Here is a 24,477-nt window from a genome sequence, read left to right on the forward strand (position 1 = left end):
CCGTGTTTTTTTTTAATCGAAAACCTCGCAATTCAAGCAGTTTACAAAATCATTGTTTAACTTGTTTTCAGGCGTGTCAGCAATTGCAGACTTTACTAGCGTGACAGCTTCTGATAACCTACACACATTCATCGCAAGTTATTTGGTGACTGGTAATGAGACCACAGCAGACAACAATGAAGAGCTTGTTTTTTCTCGATACATACCAACGGGTGTCGGTAGCGATCTGCTTAACTGGACGAACGTTTCCTTGCCTTTAGCAACTGCATTACCAAATGGTGTTATGGGGAAGATGTTTAAAATTCCAAGTGACAATAAAGGTAGCGTCGGTGCGTTCGAATGGACGTATGGCGTGAACTCAGTGATTACGATACGGATGAGACCCACCGGTAAGTGATTCAAATAAACCAAACATATAATTCTACCTAAAGCTGTGTCTTTGCCAGCAAGACTTTGCCTTCAAAATAATCAACTCTAGCCTTCATCAAGGAATCAAAATAGTAAACGTAAAATACATATCAAATGACAGTTGGTACATTCATCTATCCGAATCTTTAATTTTTCCTAACATTTTTTTGTAGTCCATTCAGGACGCAACAAGTAAAATACCCCCTCAAATTTACCTATATACATTGAACTTTGTTTGACAGTAAATAATTAAGCTAAACTACATCGAAAACAGCACAATTTTTTTTTTTTTTTTTTTTTTTTTTTTTTTAAGAACAATTCACCTCGCCATCTTGGACACCAACTACTCGTGCGGAACGCTACGTTGCTATAAAAACAGACCCTCTCGAACTCCCGTTGTTTCTCGAACAAATCTCGCGCACTTGCTGCGGTTTTATCAGTGCAAAGAAAATTCGGGGTTTCAAATCATTAACTAGGGCGCTGCCGATGGACTGCCATAATTAGTTCGATCTCTTGAAATAAATGATGTTTCTATAGCAATCGAAATTAGTGCACGATTTCAGTGCAAGACGGACCATATTAATCCGTGTTGAGACTAACTAAATTAACGTCATCTAACTTTCAAATAATATGACCTTTCACGTGTACAGCCATCTACCTCTGCAATTGAAGAGGTCGGTAGAATCCGATTGATTTCCGATTGGTCACCGGTCAGCGAATCAGAATGAACCTTGTTTAAACGCTTTTATCGTGTACCTTTGTTGTCCTTTTCAACACTTAAACAAACAACCTTTATAATTTCGTTCGCTTCTGAATCGAAACAATCCTCATATCTAATTACGGTATTGCAGGCTTTGTACATAATTATTCTCAAAACTTGATGATGTTGGATCCAAAAGTTTTCCAGAGAATTGGAGTGAATGTCGCCAATCATAATATATACGCTTTAATACAACTGTATGTGTCATTATCAGCTGCACCAACTAAAGGGACTTGCCACTGCTTATGGCAAGCCATATGCCCAATAGTTCGATAAACACTGTTTATCATCGATAAACACTGTTTATCGCCGATTAACACTGTTTTTCGACCGATAAACACTGTTTTCGAGATAAACATTGTTTATCGATTGATAAACACTGTTATCGAAAAACTATGTTTATCAAGCGATAAACACAGTTTTTCGAGGTGATAAACAAAGTTTTTCGAGGTGATAAACAAAGTTTTTCGATTAACACTGTTTATCAACTAATAAACACTGTTTATCGAAATACTATGTTTATCAAGCGATAAATAGAGTTTTTCGAGGTGATAAACAGAGTTTTTCGAGGTGATAAACAGAGTGTTTCGATAAACACTGTTTATCAAGTGATAAACATGGTTTATCGAAAAACAGTGTTTATCGGTCGATAAACACAGTTTTACGACGACGCCAGATGCCCAATAATACGATAAACAGTGTTAGTCAAGTGATAAACACTGTTTATTAAGTGATAAACTCTGTTTATCAAAAAACTCTGTTTATCGACTGATAAACACAGTCTTACGCCGACGCCAGATGCCCAATAATTCGATAAACAGTGCTATCAAGTGATATAAACACTGATTATCCAAAAACTCTGTTTATCGACTGATAAACACAGTTTTACGCCGACGCCAGATGCCCAATAATTCGACAAACAGTGTTTATCAAGTGATAAACACTGTTCATCGAAAAACTATGTTTATCGACTGATAAACTCTCGACTGATAAACACAGTTTTACGCCGACGCCAGATGCCCAATAATTCGATAAACACTGTTTATCAAGTGATAAACACTGTTTATCAAAAAACCTTGTTTATCAAGTGATGAACCGTGTTTATCGAAAAACTCTGTTTATCAACCCGATAAACACTGTTTTTCGGTAAACCGTGTTTATCACTTGATAAACAGTGTTTATCGAAAAACTCTGTTTATCACCTCGAAAAACTGTGTTTATCGCTCGATAAACAACGTTTATCAATTGATAAACTTTTAAACAATTGATAAACAATTGATAAACAAAGTTTTTCGGTAAACCGTGTTTATCACTTGATAAACAGTGTTTATCGAAAAACTCTGTTAATCACCTCGAAAAACTGTGTTTATCGCTCGATAAACAACGTTTATCAATTGATAAACTTTTAAACAAAGTTTATCAATTGATAAACAAAGTTTATCGCGAAAAACAGTGTTTATCGGTCGAAAAAGTGTGCTTATCGGCGATAAACAGTGTTTATCGGTGATAAACAGTGTTTATCGAATTATTGGGCGTATGGCTTGCCATAACTGCTGGGTAGAACACCTTCATTTTATTTAATTGCAAAATTTCATTTTCAGCTTTTGTTCTATTTTCTTTAGTCAACATAAAGTGTGAACTTTCCACACAAAAAAATAAAAAAAGTACAAAATAAATGCTTCAAACTGATTTGTACTTTTCGCGAAAACGTCTTAAAACTTAAAAGTTTGTGCTAAATTTCTAAGATTGTGTTGTTATAAAAAAGAATTGTTTGTTTAGCTTCCAAATTCAACTCCAGTTATGTGTTTTTGATGCCATCCTTTTGTTCTGTGCCAAAAATGTCTCGGCGGCACCCTGGCATCTGTATAATATGTAGCACTCAAGTAAAGTAAAACATGTAGCCCTCAAGTACGCAAACTAAACCCTCAACCTGAATAAAACCAAATAAACAATGCAATTCTTCGTCTAAAACAAAGTGGTTCACTATAACGCACCAAATAATCATTATACATTAGGTTTAAATTAGTATTAAGCTACCAAACAAGTATGAGTCCATTCAATTATAGACACGATGTTTGTTTCTATTGTAGTAACTGGGTAATAGTTATACTTAAAATGTAATCTTTATTATGCCATTAACAACGTGCCGTTAATGACAATGTGAGCTTAATCATTCCGTCTGTTTTGTTTATTTTTTTGTTTATTTTGTGATTAATTTGACATCCACATCAGCATCACTTGTACCAGCCTTCGTAAGCCGTACTGTCAACATCGGCGATGATGTTGCTCTGACCGTTACCAGAAACACAGAGGTTGACGGGATTTCAAACAGCAAATGGAGGAAAGACAACAGTGGAGCGATGAACGCGAACATCCTGGAATTCAACATTAACAATGCTAGTACCAACGACAGTGGTATTTATGAGTGCCATGATAAACATGAACGTGCCAAAGGAAACCAGGCGCTACTGAGATTGATTGTTAGAGGTAAGCAAAATGATTCATTTATTTATTTATTTGTAATGAAAAAGAATATGTTGCTTCACATCTCTCCCATTTTACAAAATCCCAACTGGATACCCGTTTATTTCATAATACAATATGAGATCATTCTTCTGACATTCAAGGTTCTCCATGGACTAGCCCCTACCTATATACAGAGCATGCTTCAGCACTGTAGTGTCATCGGGCCGGGTCTGAAGTCATCGGGCAGCATGCTCTTTGTTCCTCTGACCTGTTTATCAAGCTATGTATGGCCTTTAGTAACATTTCAACCCATCTCTGGAACTCTCAACATCTCAAGGATACACATGACATCTCACGATTCCAACAATCTCTTCAGATTAGCCTATAAACATGAGTGAAATTGTATTCTTGTTCTTGACCAGCGCCGTTGAATGTCATACAGATAAAGTGCGCTTTACAATATTATGTGTTATTGTCATATTATTATAACTGTCTAGATATCTTGGAATACTTTCACTTAACTCTGCAATACAATACAGCAGACCAAAACACTGTGCATTAGGCAGGCCATGAAAATACTGTGTAATTAACACACACTAATACACTACACAAACGGGGGATTTGATGCTGCATAAATGGACTCTGTGCACCCCCAACACCTTTGAGATGGTCTAGATATACTAAAACAATTCCCTCATGCCACGCTTGCCTGCAGAGTATCCATGATGTATTCTAAAATAGGCATAGTCCCCACACTAAAGGCATTGGTCAACGCAAGTCAATGGGGGAAATCTCCATAATACCTTGGACCAGTGCCAGGGTAAACCAGATAAGCTTGGTTACTCAAACTCTCCATTATGTTTATCAATCGTATAATGGAGAAAGTCAAGAAAAAAATAGCTTTCTACTTTATTCATAAGAGGAGTAATTAACAAAAACTGTTAATTGTGCCATGGAATCCATGGTTAAACTAGAACCAGACTTCAATGGAAATATGTTAGCAGCTACTTATCTCTAAAACATCAGAGAAACAAATAAATAGGCCTAACATCAGAGACACAAATAAACAGGCCTATGCTCTATCTAACTGCATCCGAAGCCCAATGCGATCACCAGGCCTTGGTCAACATACCTTTAGCTTGAACTGCGACGGACGGAATCTTTCACAAAGTAAATGCGAATGTTTTTATAACTGGTAATTCGAGTGAACGTTTAGTCAGCCGTCACCCAAACAAACCCAAGCTCAAAACACCAAAGGGACGACACACCTGATTTTTAAAGACATGTCGTACATTTCTACTAAAAGGTTCAAGCCAAACTATTTGTTTTACGTTTTTTTTGTTTTATTATGTTTAATAGATAGTGGCCTTGAACTCGTCGTTTGTGATTTAATTTGCTAGTAAGCCTATATTAAGTTGCTGCTTACTTTTGTTCGCACTCACTGATTGGTTTACAGACAATTATATTGGCGCACGACATTGCAAATCCACACAGGTCGACTGCGAATAAATTTCCGCCTAGTGGAAACACGTTGGCGTAAGAATAGTTGTTGTCCCCCTCTGTTTTCGTTTAGAATGGCAACTAATGCCAATCGTCTTAACTTCACTGTAGTTATAAGTTATAACTTGAGGCCGGCGACAAACTGTAGCAGAATATTCCCGGCGGTCTAAGAAGCTCAGGCAAATCATTGATTGCTTACTATTCCTGTGTCATCGTAAAGTTGATCGACCAGCTTGCGGCTTAAATATGCGGAATGGAGGGTTAAATATTAATAACAAAATAAAGAACAAGTATTTTTGTATGCTAACGTATGCAATGTTTTTTTTTTTTTTTTTTTTTTTTTTTTTTTGAAAACAGGGTGCCCACAACATAAATATGGCCTAACGGCTTGTAGCAGCGAGTGTCCGAGATGTCTGAATGGTGGTGTTTGTGATGACGTTGATGGTGACTGCATTTGTCCACCTGGGTTTGGTGGTAGACTCTGTGGAGAAGGTGAGCAGAAAAAAAGATGAACAGTTTACTTAAAAAAACACTAAAACAAAACTATTACACCCTAGTGAAACAAAGTTCTGAAAGAAAAATCTTGCAACCTTCAAAGGCTGAGCCATATCTATACTATGTTGGCATTTTGGCCTAGGTATCCTCTATATTAACCTTGGTAAATGTACCGTTCATATGTTTCAGACCAAAGAAGTCATATTATAGTATTATGCTAATCAACCTGGCTGGACAACACCAAACTGCCTGCTAAAGTTGTGATTTTTGGAAGAGTTATTGGAGCCACGTGCCAGCAATCTGGTTGTTTATTACCACCCCAAAAAGACCGCGTGATTACACTGTTCTTAGAAGTATCATCCATATCATTATACCACAGTAATTAATTAGGTGTTCATCACGTTGCGTTCAACCAATCACCGTGTTTTTGTAATAAACAAAAACTCTATGTCTAGTTGTTGTTGATATCATGATGCATTAGTAAAAGGACCGAACCGCTTTGGCCAAAAAGGGAGCCTTCTCTGTGATGCTGTTGGGTTGCCTCACGATGGTTCTACCTGCAAAGGAATGCTGTTCTGTTTACCAGATCCATACGGATGCAGCTGTGCCGCTGGGTACCAGGGACTTGAGTGCAAGACAGGTACATTTTTAACCCAAACAATCGGAAAACATCATCAAAAATGTGCCGTTGATAAAATAACATATTCATAAGCTAAACGCAAACAATATTTGAAACTTCTAAGAACAAAATATAGCTTCCCAAGAAAACAGAAATGCACCTTTCCCTTCCCCCACTGTCTAGTACGACTATGTTCAGATCAAGATAGTTGCGTGTATAGGACTTTTAAGGCGGCTTTAGGAGGATATCACTATACTGAGCTGGCACTGAATAAAAACATCGACTACATAATCGCTAGATCAAACCACGCGGACTTAATTACCATGGGTTTAGAATCCCTCCAGAATTTTCGTTTTTCATTCGGTGTACATTTTCTGTGCAAAAAGCTTCAATGTACCAGGCGTCGATAAACAGACAGTCAGCATTCGGTTTGTTTTTAGCACTTTTCTTTGGTTCTTTCTTAACTGATTCAGATTGTGATGATGGAACATACGGTGCCAACTGTGCCCAGGTATGTCACTGTGCCGAAGGGGTGTCATGTAATGGAACAACGGGTCGGTGTGACGGAGACTGTGCAGCGGGATACAAAGGAGATAACTGTCAAGGTACGGATTGCAGCTGGAAGTTTGTAATTTAAAGTCACCTGGAAATATATTTTTTTCAAACATAAGGGTATATTCTTACGAACAATAAAACCATTTTTTTAGTAATTGTTTGTCACGATTTATATGTTTAAAAAATATATAAAGTTGTTTGGGGGGCTGACTCCACCTACCCCTTTTGTGACGTCAATCGAGGCAGACTTTGCCTGCAACGCGTATAGTAAACACACGTGCGAAGTACATGTACGTCCAAGTCGTGAGTTGGTACGTTTCAAAAAGTGTTTTTCTGCATTCAGCAGCAATACACCTGGTCGGCATTGCCGGAAAAAAAAAATCTTCTTTTGAAACGTACAAACTCACGACTTGGTCCGTACATGTACTTTGCAATTGTGTTTACTCTACGCATTACAGGCAAAGTCTGCCTCGATTGACGTCACGAACAGCGCCCTCTCGGGTCGGGGTCTACTCTTAAATTTGTAAATAACATAAGAACTGATTTTTTTAAAACCTTAGTTAACTGTTTATTCACATTCCACTCATCAAAACACATAAATTAGTGACAAAAGCTTTATTTTGAAAAAATACCACTTCCAGGTGACTTTAAGAAACAACCAATTTGACAATTCAATGTCTACATTAAAGGGACACACCGGCCGAATTGGGCTATTTGGGCTACAAAATAGACTAATACATGTATTCAACGGGTTTCCAGGAATGAAGAAGAACAGTCCTTAATAAAAATCATCAAATCTGGCCGTTTTTGAGCATTTTAAAACAAAAACGAAGGTCGCGTGATTGTTCTAACCAAAAAGTGGTACAAAAAATCACGTGACCTTCCGGGCTAGTTTTACTTCAAGCCGTCTAAAAGTAACTTACCAAACCAAGTTTAAATCTTTTTTTTTACAAAATTATTAACGAGTCATTGACGAAAAAGATCATGTATTCAAATTATCGCTACAAAGTTAATGTAAATAATGGTGAAAAATTTTAACGTAAGATTCGCATTCAAAGAGTCCGTGTAACGGAAGCTTGTTATATGGCCCCACAGCTTGGAGCAATCGGAACATAAGCCTCGGGGCATATCACGTACCGCACATGCCGTGTCTCGTGGGGGGCTGGAGGTGTAATCCCGGGCGCTATGAACTCCCAGCTTGCGGGTCTCGCCGTGAGCTTGGGAGGGGTTGGGAGCCAGACATCAGAGTACATGTTTGTCGTCGTGGGTTTGTCAGTCGGTACACCTCGTGTCAAATCCGTTATTTCTTATGATCGCAACGTTCCAATATTATACTCTGTTTTGTTTCATGGCTCCTAATTTCTTTTTGCTAGAAGTTTTCAGGAAACAATAAAAAAAGATTGACGATGTCAAAACGTAGGAATATCGCATTTTGTTATTGACAGTGTTATTGTGTGAGTAGCTTAAAAAATGTTTTATGAAGAAGAAAAAAAGGATTAAAAAAACCGGAGCCCCCGATCGAAAAAAGAACAGGTGAAAACTCATTTTGTATAAAAGGTTGAAAAAAATATGAAAAAAAAATTCCCTCAAAGCATAATTTTGTCAAAATAATATTTTTTAATTCTGTGAATGAAGTGTTATTTTTAAAATTGTTGAGGTATTATTTGGTTACGTTCCAAGCTACGCAGCTACTCAGCTACGCTTACGTTCTCTCAAGTTACGCTATTATATAAAAAGGTACGTTTTTCAAGCCCGAGTCAAGCTACGCTTACGTTCCATATGCAGCTACGTTTACGTTCCAAGATATCCAGCTACGCTTATACCTTCCAAAATATGACGTTCCAAGCTACGCTTACATTCCAAGTTTTGCTTACGTTCCTTCTCAAGTTACGCTATATATACAAAAGGTACGCTTTCAATCCTGAGTCAAGTTACGCTTACGTTCCATACGCAGCTACGTTTAGGTTCCAAGATACCCAGCTACGCTTACGTTCCAAGATATGCTTACGTTCTAAAAGATAAGATTACGTTCTAAGCTACACAGCTTCTCAGCTATGCTTACAATCCATACGCAGCTACGTTTACGTTCCAAGATACCCAACTATGCTTACGTTCCAAGATATCCTTACGTTTCAAAAGATATGGTTACGTTCCAAGCTACGCAGCTACTCCATATTCATACAATCCATATACATCATTTAGGTTTGTTACGCTAAAATCAAAAATTACGCTTTAAATCCCGAGTCAAGCTAGGCTTACGTTTCAAGATTTGCAGCTACGCTTACATTTCAAAATACATTCTCACAAGGACGCTTTTGAATCCCTCACGATTCCCTCCCCCCAACCCCCATCCCCCCCCCCCCGGATTATAAAATGTTTCACTGTGAATAACAGGGCCCCTCAGTTTCATCTGTTTATCAGAAAATACTGCTCACAAAATTTCTTTACTATTCAAAAATTTAGTCGGCCACCAGCCACAAGTTTACCAGAAAGTTGGTGCCAGGAATGCTTTATTTACTTGTACGTCGCTGTCCCATCATATTTTGGGTTAGTTTTTTGTGTTCTTCGTGACGATCTTTGGATGTACGTCGTCGAAGCACGACTACCTCCATCGTCGAAGGATTTGCCTGATCCGTATATGCTGGTTAATTATACTTTATGGATAGACTGGATCCTTATGCTGCGTCGTAGTAAAACGTTGCTATAAACAAAGCACCAGTCTACTTGCAATATTGTGCGACGATGTCACGAAGACTTGACAGTTGCAACGGCTGGAAATACGTTTACGCTGGCTTTTTACCGCTTTTGGGTTTTTTAATAATTTTTCGCTAATTACGTGACATTTTGATGATTTTTGTTTTTACAGCAACCATCTATAGAAACATCATTTATGATTCTACAGCTCTAAACTGCGTACACGGTGAGCCGGTGTGTCCCTTTAATAATAATCATGTCTCTGTACCTTTTGTTTTCAGTACAATGTACCTCAGGCGAATTCGGTGAGAACTGTGCTCACACTTGTCACTGTGCGGACGGGGTGTCATGTGATGGAACAACGGGTCAATGTGATGGAGACTGTGCAGAGGGATACAAAGGGGATAACTGTCAAGGTAAGAGGACATGCCTTCAGTTACAATTTGAAAATGTTGGGGAATTCAAACTATGATGTAATGATCTCTTTCCTACTCTTCAGATTGTATCAAGGGCAAATTTGGTGCCAACTGTGCCCAGATATGTCACTGTGCCGAAGGGGTGCCATGTAATGGAACAACGGGTCGGTGTGACGGAGACTGTGCAGCGGGATACAAAGGAGATAACTGTCAAGGTACGGATTGCAGCTGGAAGTTTGTAATTTAAGAAACAACCAATTTGATATTCAATGTCTACATTAATAATTATCATGTCTCTCTACCTTTTGTTTTCAGTACAATGTACCTTAGGCGAATTCGGTGAGAACTGTGACCAGACTTGTCACTGTGCGGACGGAGTGTCATGTGATGGAACAACGGGTCAATGTGATGGAGACTGTGCATCGGGATACAAAGGAGATAACTGTCAAGGTACGGATTACAGCTAGAAATTGATAATTTAAGAAACAACCAATTTATACTTTTAATATAAACGTCCATCATGTCACTCTTCCTTATTTTCAGTACAATACTCCTGGCAAATTCAACTGTGCAAAGACTTGCAACTGTGCCGACGGGATATTGTGCAATGGAACAACAGGAAATTGTAATGGAAACCGTTCTGCAGTGTACCATACTAATGATATTACTGTCCCGCATCAGAAACTTTAAAATGATTGGGGAAAATATGATTTAATGTTGAGGTCTATTGTTTCCTTTTGTCAGTATGTATCGATTGTAATTTTGGTGCCGACCGTGCCCAGAACTGACACTGTGCCGACAGTGTGTCACCATGCAACGGAATAACAGGTCAATTTACGGGGAAACTGTGCAATAGTTTGAATTGTAACTTGGAATATTCAAGTGATTTACTGAACTCACTAATCACTATAGGTGTTTTTTTTAACAGAGCGATGTCTTCATTTTGGAAATAAGCCTTCGTGCAATACGACTTGTACAATATTAGGTACGTTGCCTTCATCTGATGGGTCAGTATTCAGGCTTCGTCCTAACTCGTTCTTTCCCTTTAGTAATCTTTGTATGACAATCGTCTTTGCTCGAAATATCTTAGAAATGTAAACATTAAAGGCATGGGACATACTTTTGGTAATTACTCAAAATAATTAGTATAATAAAACCTTTTCTTGATTCGAGTAATGAGGAGAGGTTGATGGTATTAAACATTGTGAGAAACGGCTTCCTCTAAAGTAATGTAGTTTTCAAGAAATAAGTAATTTTCCAGGAATTTGATTTCGAGACCTCAGATTTTGTATTTTAGGTCTCGAAATCAAGCATCATCTGAAAGCCCACAACTTCGTGTGAAAAGTTTTTGTCTACTTTCATTATTATCTCGCAACTTTTGAGCTCAAATTTCCACAGGTTTTGGTATTTAATGCATATGTTGAGATACGCCAAGTGTGAAGAATGGTCTTTGACAATTACCATTAGTGTCCAGTGTCTTTAATAATTGTTGTTATTTCCATCGAAAATGGTCTGATAAGTTTTCTTCCCAATGTGTCTTCCCAAATTTGAACATTTATGTGTGTAACATTTTTGCATATGGGTTTTTTGTTTGACCGAAACATTATGGCCCTTGCATTGCCTTCTGTATGTATGTATCCTTTATGTAGCCCAGTCATATATCTCTGCATGGATGTGAGGTGTGGTCTCCCGAGCCTAGTATGTATTCTGTCTTGTTATTTAATGGGTAACTTCCCACACAGGCTCATTTACACTCCTTGAGCAGTGGCAATCCGAAGTGAATTGTATACGCTTTTAGATCTTACATATAACATAGTCTTCCAATTGATTTCAGATCCCAACATGATACCCCAACGTCTCAATGTGTCTTCTTATTCTGCTGATGATTCATTCACTCACACATTATCATGGGAACCGGTAATGTGCCCAGCAGAAGGCTTCAGTATAGTGAACTACGTGTACGAGGTACATGGTGGTCATGACAGCGATGTTGAACCAGTTGCAGTGGAGGGTACATCGGTCAACCTTAACTTGGCTCATTGCACAATATATCAAATCAAAGTTGCTGCACGAACGAGTAAAGGCATCGGGAATTACAGTGAAGAATCCTACACGACTAAATCAACGGGTAAATAATCTCTTAAATAAGTCAGTTTGGTATAATGCTATAATTATTGAGTTTAAGTTTGCATTTAACCATAGTTTCATATTAATCCTCGCTGACACAATGGCGTGTATTTAGCCCTCAAGGCTCTGAAAGTTGTTTATGGACAAGTACGTAGTACTATAGTAGGCCTACTGAGCTACCTTGTGATCTACAAGCCTGGTTATGATACGGTACACGGCAAAACACAGAGACGAGACGCTTAATGTGCAAATAATTATTGTTTGTGTAAGGTCCGGCATAATTTTCAAAAAAATACAAAGTGAAATATAAGTGAGCTGCAGTAAACTTAATATTACTACAATTTGCAAATTCCAATTAAGCGCAAAATGAGGCTATAGTTTCTTACACCTTCTACTCAGGTCGGTAATAATGTTTCAAAACAAAGAAGATTAACGTCGTAGCATATAATTGTCATGGGTGTTATTATAGCCTTCTTTTCTTGTATTTGTTTGTTCTTGAAGTTCCCAATCCTGTAGCAAGTGTTACCGTGTCTCCAACAAGCCATAATCAACTGACAGTATCATGGGATGCTCCTCTTACCGACAATCAGAGTCGTTGTCCTGCCACTGAATACCTGGTGACCTATGACCTTAAACAACTTGAGCAGTGTGAGGTGGCAAGTAGAGGTATTGAAACATTGACCACAACCAACACTACAATCACAATTGAGAGGCTTGAAGCGTACTCAACATACTGGGTGACTGTTACATCGAGAAACCAAGCTGGGAGTAGTACCCCCGTCTCCAGAACTATGACAACGACACAATCAAGTAAGAAAGAGGCGATGTTACTATGGAAAGTTGTGTTTTCTTTTCCTTCCATTGTGAAGAGTTCAGTTGATCTGTAAGGACTGTACCTTTTTTTCTTTAAAACTCCGCTCTTACGTTTGTTTTTCTTCTTATATAATTAATTGTAAAATTACGTGGTTTTCATAACAGTACCAGGAGCCCCAACTGTAACTGCAGCCTCAGCATCTACAGATCATATCGAGTTCGCGTGGGAGCTTCCTTGTGGAAGAACGGGTGGCAACATAACAGCGTACCGATACAAGTATAAAAAAGCAACAGACAATGACTTCATCCAGCCTATCACAACAACGGATACACGTATAAGGATAACTTCCTTAACGCCATGCACTTCATATGAATTTCAAGTGAGAGCTTTCAACAGCATTGGAAGAGGACCGTGGTCCAATGAGACTAGGCAAAATACAACACAAAAGGGTAATATATTTGCAAATAATTAATATTTGTGTAGGTTCCGGCATAATTAAAAAAAAAAATACAAAGTGAAATATAAGTGAGCTGCAGTAAACTTAATATTACTACAATTTGCAAATTCCAATTAAGCGCAAAATGTGGCTATAGTTTCATACATCTTCTACTCAGGTCGGTAATAATGTTTCAAAACAAAGAAGATTAACGTCGTAGCATATACTTGTCGTGGGTGTTATTATAGCCTTCTTTTCTTGTATTTTGTTTGTTATTGAAGTTCCCAATCATGTAGCAAGTGTAACCGTGTCTCCAACAAGCCATAATCAACTGACAGTATCATGGGATGCTCCTCTTACCGACAATCAGAGTCCTTGTCCTGCCACTGACTACCTGGTGACCTATAACCTTCTAAACCTTGAGCAGTGTGAGGAGGTTAGTAGAGGTGTTGAAACATTGACCACAACCAAAACTACAATCACAATTAACAGACTTGAAGCGTTCTCAACATACAGGGTGACTGTTACATCGAGAAACCAAGCTGGGAGTAGTACCCCCGTCTCCAGAACTATGACAACGACACAATCAAGTAAGTAGAGTTGATGTTACTATGGGAAGTGGTGTTTTCGTTTCCTTCCATTGGTCAGAGTTCAGTTGATCTGTAAGGACTGTATGACTCGAACAAAAGAAGGAAGTAAGTAGTAGGCCTACACAATCAAATCAGTTAAATTCAAACACACAGGTCGTTGGTTCGAATCCCACTCTAGTCAATTCTTTGTTCAACCCCAAAAATCTTTTTTTTTAATTTTTTTTTTTTATTTATTTATTCAATTTTGTTAGCAAACAAATTTGCCAAATTGCGTACTCATACTTATTGCTGCATCATACCATAACAAAAAAATACGCACACCTTCTTATTAACAATTATGTACTTCACTATTGGGAAAGCTGACCAAAATAAAAGTTTAAAAGTGGTTCGAAATGATATAATTTAGGTCAAGGGATAGACTTGTTTATCCCTTGTTCCTCAAGCCCAGCCAAAAATATGAGGGGATAGAATGTTTCATCCCAATTGTTCCTCATACCCAGCCAAAAAGATGCTCCTCCTTGCTCCTCAAACCTAGTCGCAAAGAGGAAGGGATAGATTTTTCTATCCTTTGCTGCTTAAACCAAGCAAAGAAAGAGGAGGGGATAGATTATGTTATCCCTTGGACTACAAACATGACAACATGTGCGTTATATTGCCAACAAATATCTGACAACGACACAATCAAGTAAGTAAGAGTTGATATTACTATGGAAAGTTGTGTTTTCCTTTCTGTCTGTTCTGCAGAGTTTATTTAATCTATAAGGACTGTACCATTTTTCTAGAAAACTTCACTTGTACATTTTTGTTTGTTCTTATTATAATTAATTGTTTACGTGGTTTTCATTATAGTACCAGAAGCACCAACTGTAACTGTCGTCTCAGCATCTTCAGATTACATCGAGTTCGCGTGGGAGCTTCCATGTGGAAGAACGGGTGGCAACATAACAGAGTACCGATACACGTATAAACAAGCAACATACAATGACTTCATCCAGGCTATCACAACAACGGATAAACGTATAAGGATAACTTCCTTGACGCCATGCACTTCATATGTATTTCAAGTGAGAGCTTTGAACAGCATTGGAAGAAAAGGAACATGGTCAAATGAGACTAGGCAAAATACAACACAAAGTGGTAATACAACGTCACTAGCATAACAATAATTAATGAAGCATTATTGCAATGCAAAACCATTTATTGTATTACCAATAATGACGTTATTATAATCAACCGTGTTTATTGTGCGAGCTCTTTACATTCAATGATTGAGGGTCTGATCAAAAAAGTGATGTCATCATTACCGCAAAGGGATGCTAGCATTTTTAAAAGTTATACCTTCTCATTTCCCTCATTCACACAATGCCACCAACAAAATTTGTTCGAAAAATTATTTAGTGGAATTCAAGTCGTTGAAAAAAAACGTTTGTTGCTTAATGAGTAAAATAGGCATACAGGTGTTAACCAATATAAATCTTTTTAATAGATTGTTAAAGTCTTTCTGTATCTTTGGTACTTTTGGTGATTAATTGTGTGTTGCATTGCATTTTATACAGAACCTTTAGGTATCAAGAATTTAAACGTTAAACCAGACAGCCAAGGTAGACTGACTGCGTCTTGGGAAGACAAGGGAGTTGGTAATAAAAAAAATCCGTGCCTCGCTTCTAGTTATTATGTGACCTATGAACTCATCAATCTGGATCAATGTGGGGAGGGTGATCAATCCGGTGGCTCACTGAACACTACAGATACATCAACCACTGTCGAGGGTCTTCATCCATACTCTACATACAGAATCAATGTAACATCGAGAAATGAAGCAGGTGATGGACCCACAAAATCCAAATCAGCGATTACAACAGAAAGAAGTAAGTAAACTACCTGCTTGTTGTTGGCCATGTTTAGTGTATCTATTCCGTCAGCTCGTCGTAAGAGAGACGCAATGACACCATTGTTGTTGAAAGATCTGCACATTTTCCGACTCCTCCTTATTATAAATGTGTTAATGGTCTCTTCCAACCAGGTTTGGGGATTGCGCCTACATTCAATAGCAGTAGAGTGACATCTAATACCATCAGCATCACGTGGAACCCCATCCCATGTGGTAGTAGAGGAGTTCGTATCACTGGTTACGTCGTGAGTTTGTCTCGACAAGACGGGCAGAGCAGGCGAGACAACCCAAAGCAAGTGCCAAACACTTCTGTATCTGCACAGTTTGACCAGTTATCCCCCTGTACAGCATACATTATCATCGTAACTACTATACAACTTAGGGGTGAAGGGACATCGTTTAGCCGTGAAATAGAAACTGACACAACCGGTACGTATGAAACGGACAGTTCATCGAAACTGATGATTCATACACACAAAAATGAAATCTACGCAAGCGACTTATGAATGTATTAATAATGAATAACTGAATTATTAGATCATATATATATATATATATTTATTTTCTTTGTTCAATCCTAAAAAATCATTTAAAAATGTACCCAGTCAGTTTCCCTTGTGGTTTATTATTTGATATATATATTTATATATATATAATGAATAGGGTAGATGGCCTTAGCTTTCGATCCAATCCGGACCTTCTTCAGAGGCATAAAACAAGTACAAACAAATACATATCCATTTATAGAAAAAGAGAGGGGGAAAGGGATTAAGGAAAGGATCCAGAAAGAAGCGGGAAAATAACAGCCAATCAAAGTTTCTATTTCAGAGTCAATATTGGTGGCTATGAACCAATGGGAGTGAAGTGGCGAGGACAAAGGATGTTTAGAATGAAAGGATGGGTTACTGGACCATAAAAGTGGTAAATGTATTGTTCGACAACAATGCAGGGAGACATGAAAGGGTAGGATTAGAGAGCAAGTTGCATCATGATGCAACTAACAATGGTCAATTAATAAGAATAGCAAGATCAAAGGTATGATGATTTTAAAAATAGGTATGAGGGACCTGTGGAAAAAAAGGGGGGGTGGTTACTTACATCAGATAGTTACAGTGATGAATTTATAAAAACAACTTTGAACAAGATTCATTTAAACTTTATGTACAGAATATATACAACACATAAGTTCTTAGGCCGAAGTGAAGTGGAGGGTAATGAGAAGTTATTTAACACCAGTGTTTATGTTAAGTCAAAAGGGTTTGACTGTCTTGAGCTGGTGAATCCAGTGTGATTCTCTACTCTTGCGGTGTGTGTCATCACCATTGCAAGCTTCAATCACCAGAAGTTCAACATCATTGACACTGTGATTGGGGCTGTTGAAGTGGATAGAGACTGGGTACGGTTTCTTAGTCTTTATGGAAGAGACATGATTCGCAAAGCGAAGACTAAGTTTGGTCTTAGTCTCTCCCACATATTGTAGCCCACATCTCTTACATGATATGACATAGACTACATTAGACGTGCTACATTCAGAGTCGGTCTTGATGTTGTATGAAGAGCCAGTGGTATGACTCTTCACCTTAAGTGAGGGCTTTATGTGCAGACACGTTTTGCATTTGGAACGGGTACATTTGTGACAGCCCAGTATATCTGTCGGGGGTTGTGTTTGGACTGTACCTGGGGGAAGTTTGGCCCAGTATATCTGTCGGGGGTTGTGTTTGGACTGTACCTGGGGGAAGTTTGGCCCTGACTAGTATGTCACCAAGGTTCTTAGGGCGGCGGAATGCAACCACGGGAACCTTAGGGATTGCTGAGTGTAACCTGCTGGAGGAGTGAAGTATAGGCATGTTATTATTGAGAATTGAGGGAAGTTTGGGTAGTTTGGGGTGGAAGGTGGTGACCAAAGCAACTCTATTGGTCGGAGCTTTATTAGCTCCCGTGTTAGTCAACAGAGTATGACGAGGTACGTTGAGAGCCCTGTTGATAGCAAGTTGGACCATACGTTCGCAGTGTCCCCTAGATACAAGGTGTTTCCTTAGCTCTGATGAGCGCCTCTTGTACAGGGTATCTGTGGAACAGATACGCCTGATACGTAAGGCCTGACTGTAAGCAATTGCCTTCTTACAGTGACTAGGGTGACAGCTATTGGAGAGAAGGTACTGGTGGGTGTCGGTGGGTTTACTGTAAACATCTGTGACAAGGCCATTAGGAGACTTGGTTATTGTCACATCTAGAAAGTTCACACTGGTGAGAGATTGTTCGGTAGTGAACTTTATGGTGGGGTGAAATGAGTCGATATGGTTAATAAACTCATCCAAGCTATCTTGGTCACCACACCAGATGGAGAAAATATCATCAATAAATCTCCACCAAACTAGTGGTCGGTTGGGGGCGGAGGACAGGAGTCTGTCCTCCAACTGAGACATGAATAGGTTAGCATATGAGGGTGCCATTTTGGTACCCATGGCAGTACCCTGTACCTGTAGAAAATGCCTGTCAGAAAATGTGAAATTATTCTTCATTAGAATGTGGCTCATGAGTTCCTTAATATGACTCACTGAGGGGCGGGACTGATTACTAGCATTGAGGGCAGAGACACATGCACTCATGCCTTCATGATGGGGTATGTTAGTATACAGTGATGAAACATCAAAAGTAACCAAAATAGCAGAGTTAGGTATTTGGTGCTTGACCTCATCTAGTTTGTGGAGAAAGTCTTTGGTATCCTTGATGAAGGAAGGAATACGGCAGACTAAGGGTTTGAGGAAGCTATCGACAAACTCAGAAATGCGCTCTGTGGGGCTACCATTCCCAGATACAATAGGTCTCCCTGGGTTATTGGGCTTATGTATCTTAGGTAAAAGGTAGAACCTTGCTGTACGGGGGTCATGTGGGAGGAGATAGTTAAATGTATCTTTCTCAATACCATTGGCGTTATAAATCCTAACCAGGGTGTCACTGATATCTTGGGAGAAAGATTCAGTGGGATCAGAAGCACATTCAATGTAATGATCAGTGTTACTGAGCTGTCTAAGGCCCTCAGCAATGTAGTCATGTGTGTTCATGACTACAACTATATTTATATATATATATTTTTTTTTTTCATTTTTGTGCTCGATCCAACCAACCATTTTGATGTATTGATATTAGTCTCTCGCGTGCATTGACTGTTAATATTTATTATGTTCAATAACCACGTTCCACGCTTTTGTGCATGATCATTCCAAAGTTCCAGGTGTTGTTACTGGCTTGACCATCAGTCGCATACGCCATGATCAACTGGAAGTATTTTGGACAGCCCCACCTGGTACCAACCCAGACACTCCTTGCCTCGCCACCGACTACCTGGTGACCTATGAACTTACCAATCTGGAGCAATGTCGGCAGGTTGACCATGACGGTGTTTCATCACTGAAAATTTCTGATACCTCAGTCATTATAGAAGGATTGAAAGAACACTCTACATATATGGTCACCGTTACATCGAGAAATGAAGCTGGATTTGGATTATCGAAAGCTATATCAAAGATTACCGGTGAAAGAGGTAAGTGTCTGTAAAAGTGGGCGCATTTTGTAATGAGTGTCATTACTGTTTGATTTACGTACAGCATAAACGCGAAAAATCATTACAGTTTGATTTACGTACAACATAAACGCGAAACAAAAATGTAGTTATTGTTTTTCTTTTACAGATAGTGGAACAAATTCACTGCATACTCTTTAGAGCATTGCAATTTACATTAAATGTTGGTGCTTTCAGCCACACCATCTAGACCATGCAGATTATAGTGTATCATCGTCGTAAAGTGACAGGCGCTTGATTTCAATGCAGTTCCTGTGAGTTGGTTGAGCCTCACGACCCTTGTGAATTGATAACAACAACGCGGCGTTTACATCCCAAAGGTCATTTTGAACATTTCAATTATTTGAGCTCACTCATTATTTAAGATCGGTATGTTTTATGTACAACCACATAAAAAAAGGGATTGCTATGAACCATAAACGACTGTATTTTGATGATTTACATTAGGCCCCCAAGCTGCGCCTACGTTTAATGAAAGTGAAGTGACTGCCAGTAGCATCAGCATCACCTGGAAGCCCATCCCATGTGGTAGCAGAGGAGGCAGCATCACAGGCTACAGAGCTAAGTTGTACATAACAGGACACGCCCAACATCAACAACGGGTGGATGTAAGAGGAACGTCTGTACGGTTTGTCAACTTGTCTCCATGTACATCATACACCATTGTAGTAACTACACTCGGGACAAGCGAAGGCACATCATTTGAGCGGGAAGAGACCACAGATACTGTCGGTATGTACATAACATGAAACTGTTTACCAACATGAGTCTGACGGTAAAAACGCCTTACAAACACAGCTTCGCGGGAGAGAATGTCCGAGACACGTGCTTATCAAGAAGTAAAGTACCTTTGCGGGCTGCATGTCGAGTTTTGACTACAAAATAAGTTGCATATTATTGTTCTTATAAAAGCACCAGGAAGAAGGACGACAAGTAGGCCTAGAACTGCTTGATTATTTCAATAATATTGGAAATTGATTTAAATGGCTGGGTTAATTCGCTGCTTCATTTTGCTCTCAGGGATGCAATACTGGACAAACAAACTTAAAGAAACGAATAACAACATCACATCTGTCTTTATAAACTAGCTCCAGGACGAGTGACCGTGCTGCGGGCAAACCCAACCTCAGGCGCAACCCAGATCCATGTTACTTGGCAGAACCCAACTGCCAACAACTGTCCAGTGTCTAAATACACAGTGGAATATGAACTCACGAACAGGTAAATATTTTACGATCACTAAAAAAAAAAGCCGAAGTCAATGCTAAAGTATTTCGTATAAACTGTTAAGTATCTATGCAAGTGTTGTTTCATCTCAGATATTGATCTTATCCACCGATAAAGTCATAAGTTAAAAAATGTCTAAAGAAATAAAAAAAAAATCAAAAAATACTAACTTGAGTGAAAGTATATTTTTAAAATATCATGTGATAACGGTTCTTCACTAAAACAAATGCAATGTTATATCATATTGAAGCAATGGTCAGCCGACCATTGTTTGAATGTGTTAGTTAGTATAATAATAGTAATGTCCGTCCAATAGCTTAAACTCGTCACTGTTCTTTTATCTCGGTAATCGCAGACGCAAAAACTATAAACAGGCGCAGGAACGATATTTCAGAGTAATGCCAGCCACTCAGATTTATGTGGTTTTTTTTCGCACAAACTAACCGATGGCGTGATATCCTTTATAACAATTTTCCTTTAGTTGTTGCACTAGGAATAAATCCTTTAAAATAATTGTTTTCTTTAAAGGGACCAGTGTGCCAGTGAAGTTCCTCATAATCGTGAGCAGTGGCTTGATGGCTCCCTGTCACCAACAACCATAGCTGGATTATACCCTCACTCTACATACATCGTGTACGTCACGCCTTCTAATGGTGCAGGAGCAGGGGGGAAAGCATCAGCGATAGTCATCACCAATGACTCTGGTAGGTATATTAACACTGGTTTGTACGCCTTGATTAAAGTCAAGATGTGGGTTAATGGAGCCGTAACCAAGAAAAAAAATCGCTTTCCTTTATTGAAGAATTGCAATTGTTAGTAAAAACAAAATAGCAAAAGGGATGCAAAGGTATGCATAGGGCACGTGACTCTGGAGTTTGCGCATTATAACTATTTTGTTTTTCTTATTATCATCTTCATTGATCAAGGGAGGAAATTGGTAATGGTATAGTGTGTAAATAAATAAATAAATAGGTTCATGAAAGAATGTTTCACCAGATAACAAATGAATTGAACATGTTCATTGTTTACTTAAATGTATTGTTGGCAAATTCGAATATCCTTCTGACTGAAGGACAACATCGTTGATGCACTGCTGTATGTATACAATCACGACACTTAGTAATCAGACCATCGCCTGTTTATTTTTGTAAACAAAAATTCCCAATTATAGCACCTTCCGGTCCTCCAAGAGATGTGGAGTCTACTGATATTACCAACCAAACCATAGCATTCTCGTGGAAACAACCAGAGTGTGGTCAGCGTAATGGAATCATAACCCAGTATCATTACAGACTCATTGACAGTGAAGAAGGAGTATTCGAGGAAGATACAACCTTTAGTACGGGGGTAGAGTTCACTGGTCTAGTTCCCTTCACGTCATACACACTGTCAGTATCTGCCAGGAATCAATTCGCTTTAGGACCCGTTGCTTTTAATACGACTCGAACAAAACAAGGAAGTAAGTAGTAGGCCTACACAATCAAATCAGTTAAATTTAAACACACATTTATTTACATGCTTACATAGTTTTTTTTCGATAATTACAGAATAAAGTAAACTAATATGAAGTAGGCCTAACGGGAGACAGGACAAATGTCAGAACTAGAGTATGGGGATGTTTTGATAAACAGAAGCTTGTAAAAAAGAAAAAGAAAAAAAAAAAAAAACGGACAACAAAAATACATTCATGCACACAGAAGGACATACGCCGACGAACGTAAGACATGACAACTACTCGGACACAAGATAGTCAGAGGAAATACAACACATATTGAATCAATTTGTTGTAAGAAGCCTATTTGCAACAACACTACCATTATTGATAATGAGATTATTTGGAGTGACCAACATTTTGAATTTTGTCAAGCAAAACTGCACACATACCAACAAAAATCACTCGATGTGTCTATCATAGCTCATGTGACACAGAAAGCGACCATAATAATAAAACTAAATCACTGAACAATTCAGCCAATTCGTTGTACTAACTCAGAGATGACAAGTTCAGAGGCCAGCTATGCGTGAGATTTTTCGAAGCCCCCCCCCCCCACCTAAAAAAAAACAACATTTTGGAAGGCCTGTTTTTCTCTCTCGGAGAACAGAATCGCCCCCCGGTTTTTTTCAGAAATTTATTTATGGACAAAACAATTGTTTCAAAACGCATCAAAAACCTCTTCAGTATACTTCAAACTCACATGAGGTACACAGGAGATGTTGCTGCTTAATGTGGAGGGTCGATTGTGTCAGATTTCCCCCCCCCCCCCAAAAGATCAATTTTTATTGTTTTCTCCGGTCTGGCCCTAATGCGTGAAAAAACAGACCCCTAATGCGTGAGTCTCACGCCTAATGCGTGAGACTTGGTAGGTCTGCTAACTGCCCTTCCAAAAGGTTAAAATGTTTCTCAATAAATTCTCATATGAAAATAAATACAAAAACTAGAAAAAGAAGAAAAAAAACACAGACATCTCCACAAACAAAACAGTGGTTTGCAAACACGTGGTTTGAACCCAATAGTTAATGTTGTATAAAACTGCCTCCAAACAAATGAAGAGTACGTAGCAGGCTACGCAATTAAACGTTTTTAAACTGATATTAATGGTACTTTTATTAATATCTTACAGTTCCTCTGCCCCCAAGCAAAGTAACTTTTCCAGTAACGAGAAGCGACAGGATCACCGTAGCATGGAACGCTCCTAGTCCTCCTCATGGCATCATCATTAGCTACGAGCTCCGCTATTGGAAGACAGGGTCAGGGAACCAGACATTGCGAGATACAATACAAATCACAAAACAGCTTGCTAGTCAGTACCAGACGAAAACGATTATGGCCCTGGACAAGAGTATTAGTTACTCAATACAGGTATTTACATTACATCCAACGGTGTCATCGTAATCATTACCGAAGCTTTCCTGCGATGATTCTGTGTTTTGCACTTAAGTTGCAAGTATTATTTTCTTGTTTTCCTTTTCCATCCCCGTTTTCAGAATGAAAGGGTTGGTTCTTCAGGACTTCGTAATAACTTCAAACCATTTATTGAGAGGGGCTCCCGCAAAGCTGAATTCTTTGTTTTTTTAGCATGATTTAAGTTGTCTCGATAAAGTTTATCGCCATGACATATTGAACCGTGGTAGTGAATAATTTACATCAAAGGATGACATTTTAACCACTAAGTGTTGCCAGTAGGCCTACATCTTCTTGATGAGACCTGGGTTAAAAAAAAAAAAAAAGGAATATAAATAAACGTGAAACAATTAAAGGCACTGGACAATATTGGTAATTACTCAAAATAATTGTTAGCATAGAAAAGTACTTGGTAACGAGCAATGGAGAGCTGTTGATAGTAGCAAAATTATTGTGCGACTTTCTGGAATTATTCTCTCGCAACTTCGACGACCAATATTGGTTTAAATTTTGGCAGTTTTGTTATTGTATGCATTTAATGAGATACACCAAGTGATAATACAATTACCAAGCGTAAACAATAATGTGTTGACTCTACACAACAACAGTCATTTAGTGACCACAATTAGGCTAGGTCTGGAAGGGCTGTAACGATAGTGGTATTAACGGGGACCAAGGGGAGAGAAAAATGTATCGATATTTTAATCCACAAAATACAAGTAGTATTATCCTTCCTTGACATTTAAATATACAATGTAATTCTCTTTCAGGTCCGAGCTGAGACAAGTGTTGGACACGGTCCATGGAGTGACTTCTCAACAGTCACTACTGTGCCCAAAGGTTACACGCTAATGCCGTTTGTTTTGAATACAGATCTATAAAAACTCGTCAATACTAAATCATTCAGTTATGAATATATAAAAGACCTTACCGATGAAGTAAAACAAATGAGTAAATACATCAACAATAATGACAATAAATTTGTGAAAGAAAC

At 38.5% G+C, this 24,477-nt stretch overlaps 1 protein-coding gene across 1 annotated transcript; it reads left to right on the forward strand.

Moving 5' to 3' along the window:
* Window positions 1–271: 271 nt before the first annotated feature.
* On the forward strand, window positions 272–24,364 carry LOC139946292 (protein sidekick-2-like). Its single transcript, XM_071943916.1, is given in 22 exon segments — window positions 272–389; window positions 3,401–3,655; window positions 5,492–5,626; window positions 6,111–6,269; window positions 6,722–6,853; window positions 9,779–9,913; window positions 9,997–10,128; window positions 10,229–10,363; window positions 10,658–10,768; window positions 10,842–10,898; window positions 11,748–12,041; window positions 13,572–13,880; window positions 14,730–15,017; window positions 15,437–15,748; window positions 15,904–16,200; window positions 19,001–19,315; window positions 19,802–20,086; window positions 20,443–20,575; window positions 21,110–21,285; window positions 21,753–22,040; window positions 23,203–23,441; window positions 24,254–24,364. Coding segments are annotated over 22 exon segments (4,404 nt in total). The 5' UTR covers window positions 272–283.
* The last annotated feature ends 113 nt before the right edge of the window (window positions 24,365–24,477 follow it).

Source organism: Asterias amurensis, chromosome 13 (assembly GCF_032118995.1).
Source record: "Asterias amurensis chromosome 13, ASM3211899v1".
Classification (NCBI taxonomy): domain Eukaryota; kingdom Metazoa; phylum Echinodermata; class Asteroidea; order Forcipulatida; family Asteriidae; genus Asterias; species Asterias amurensis.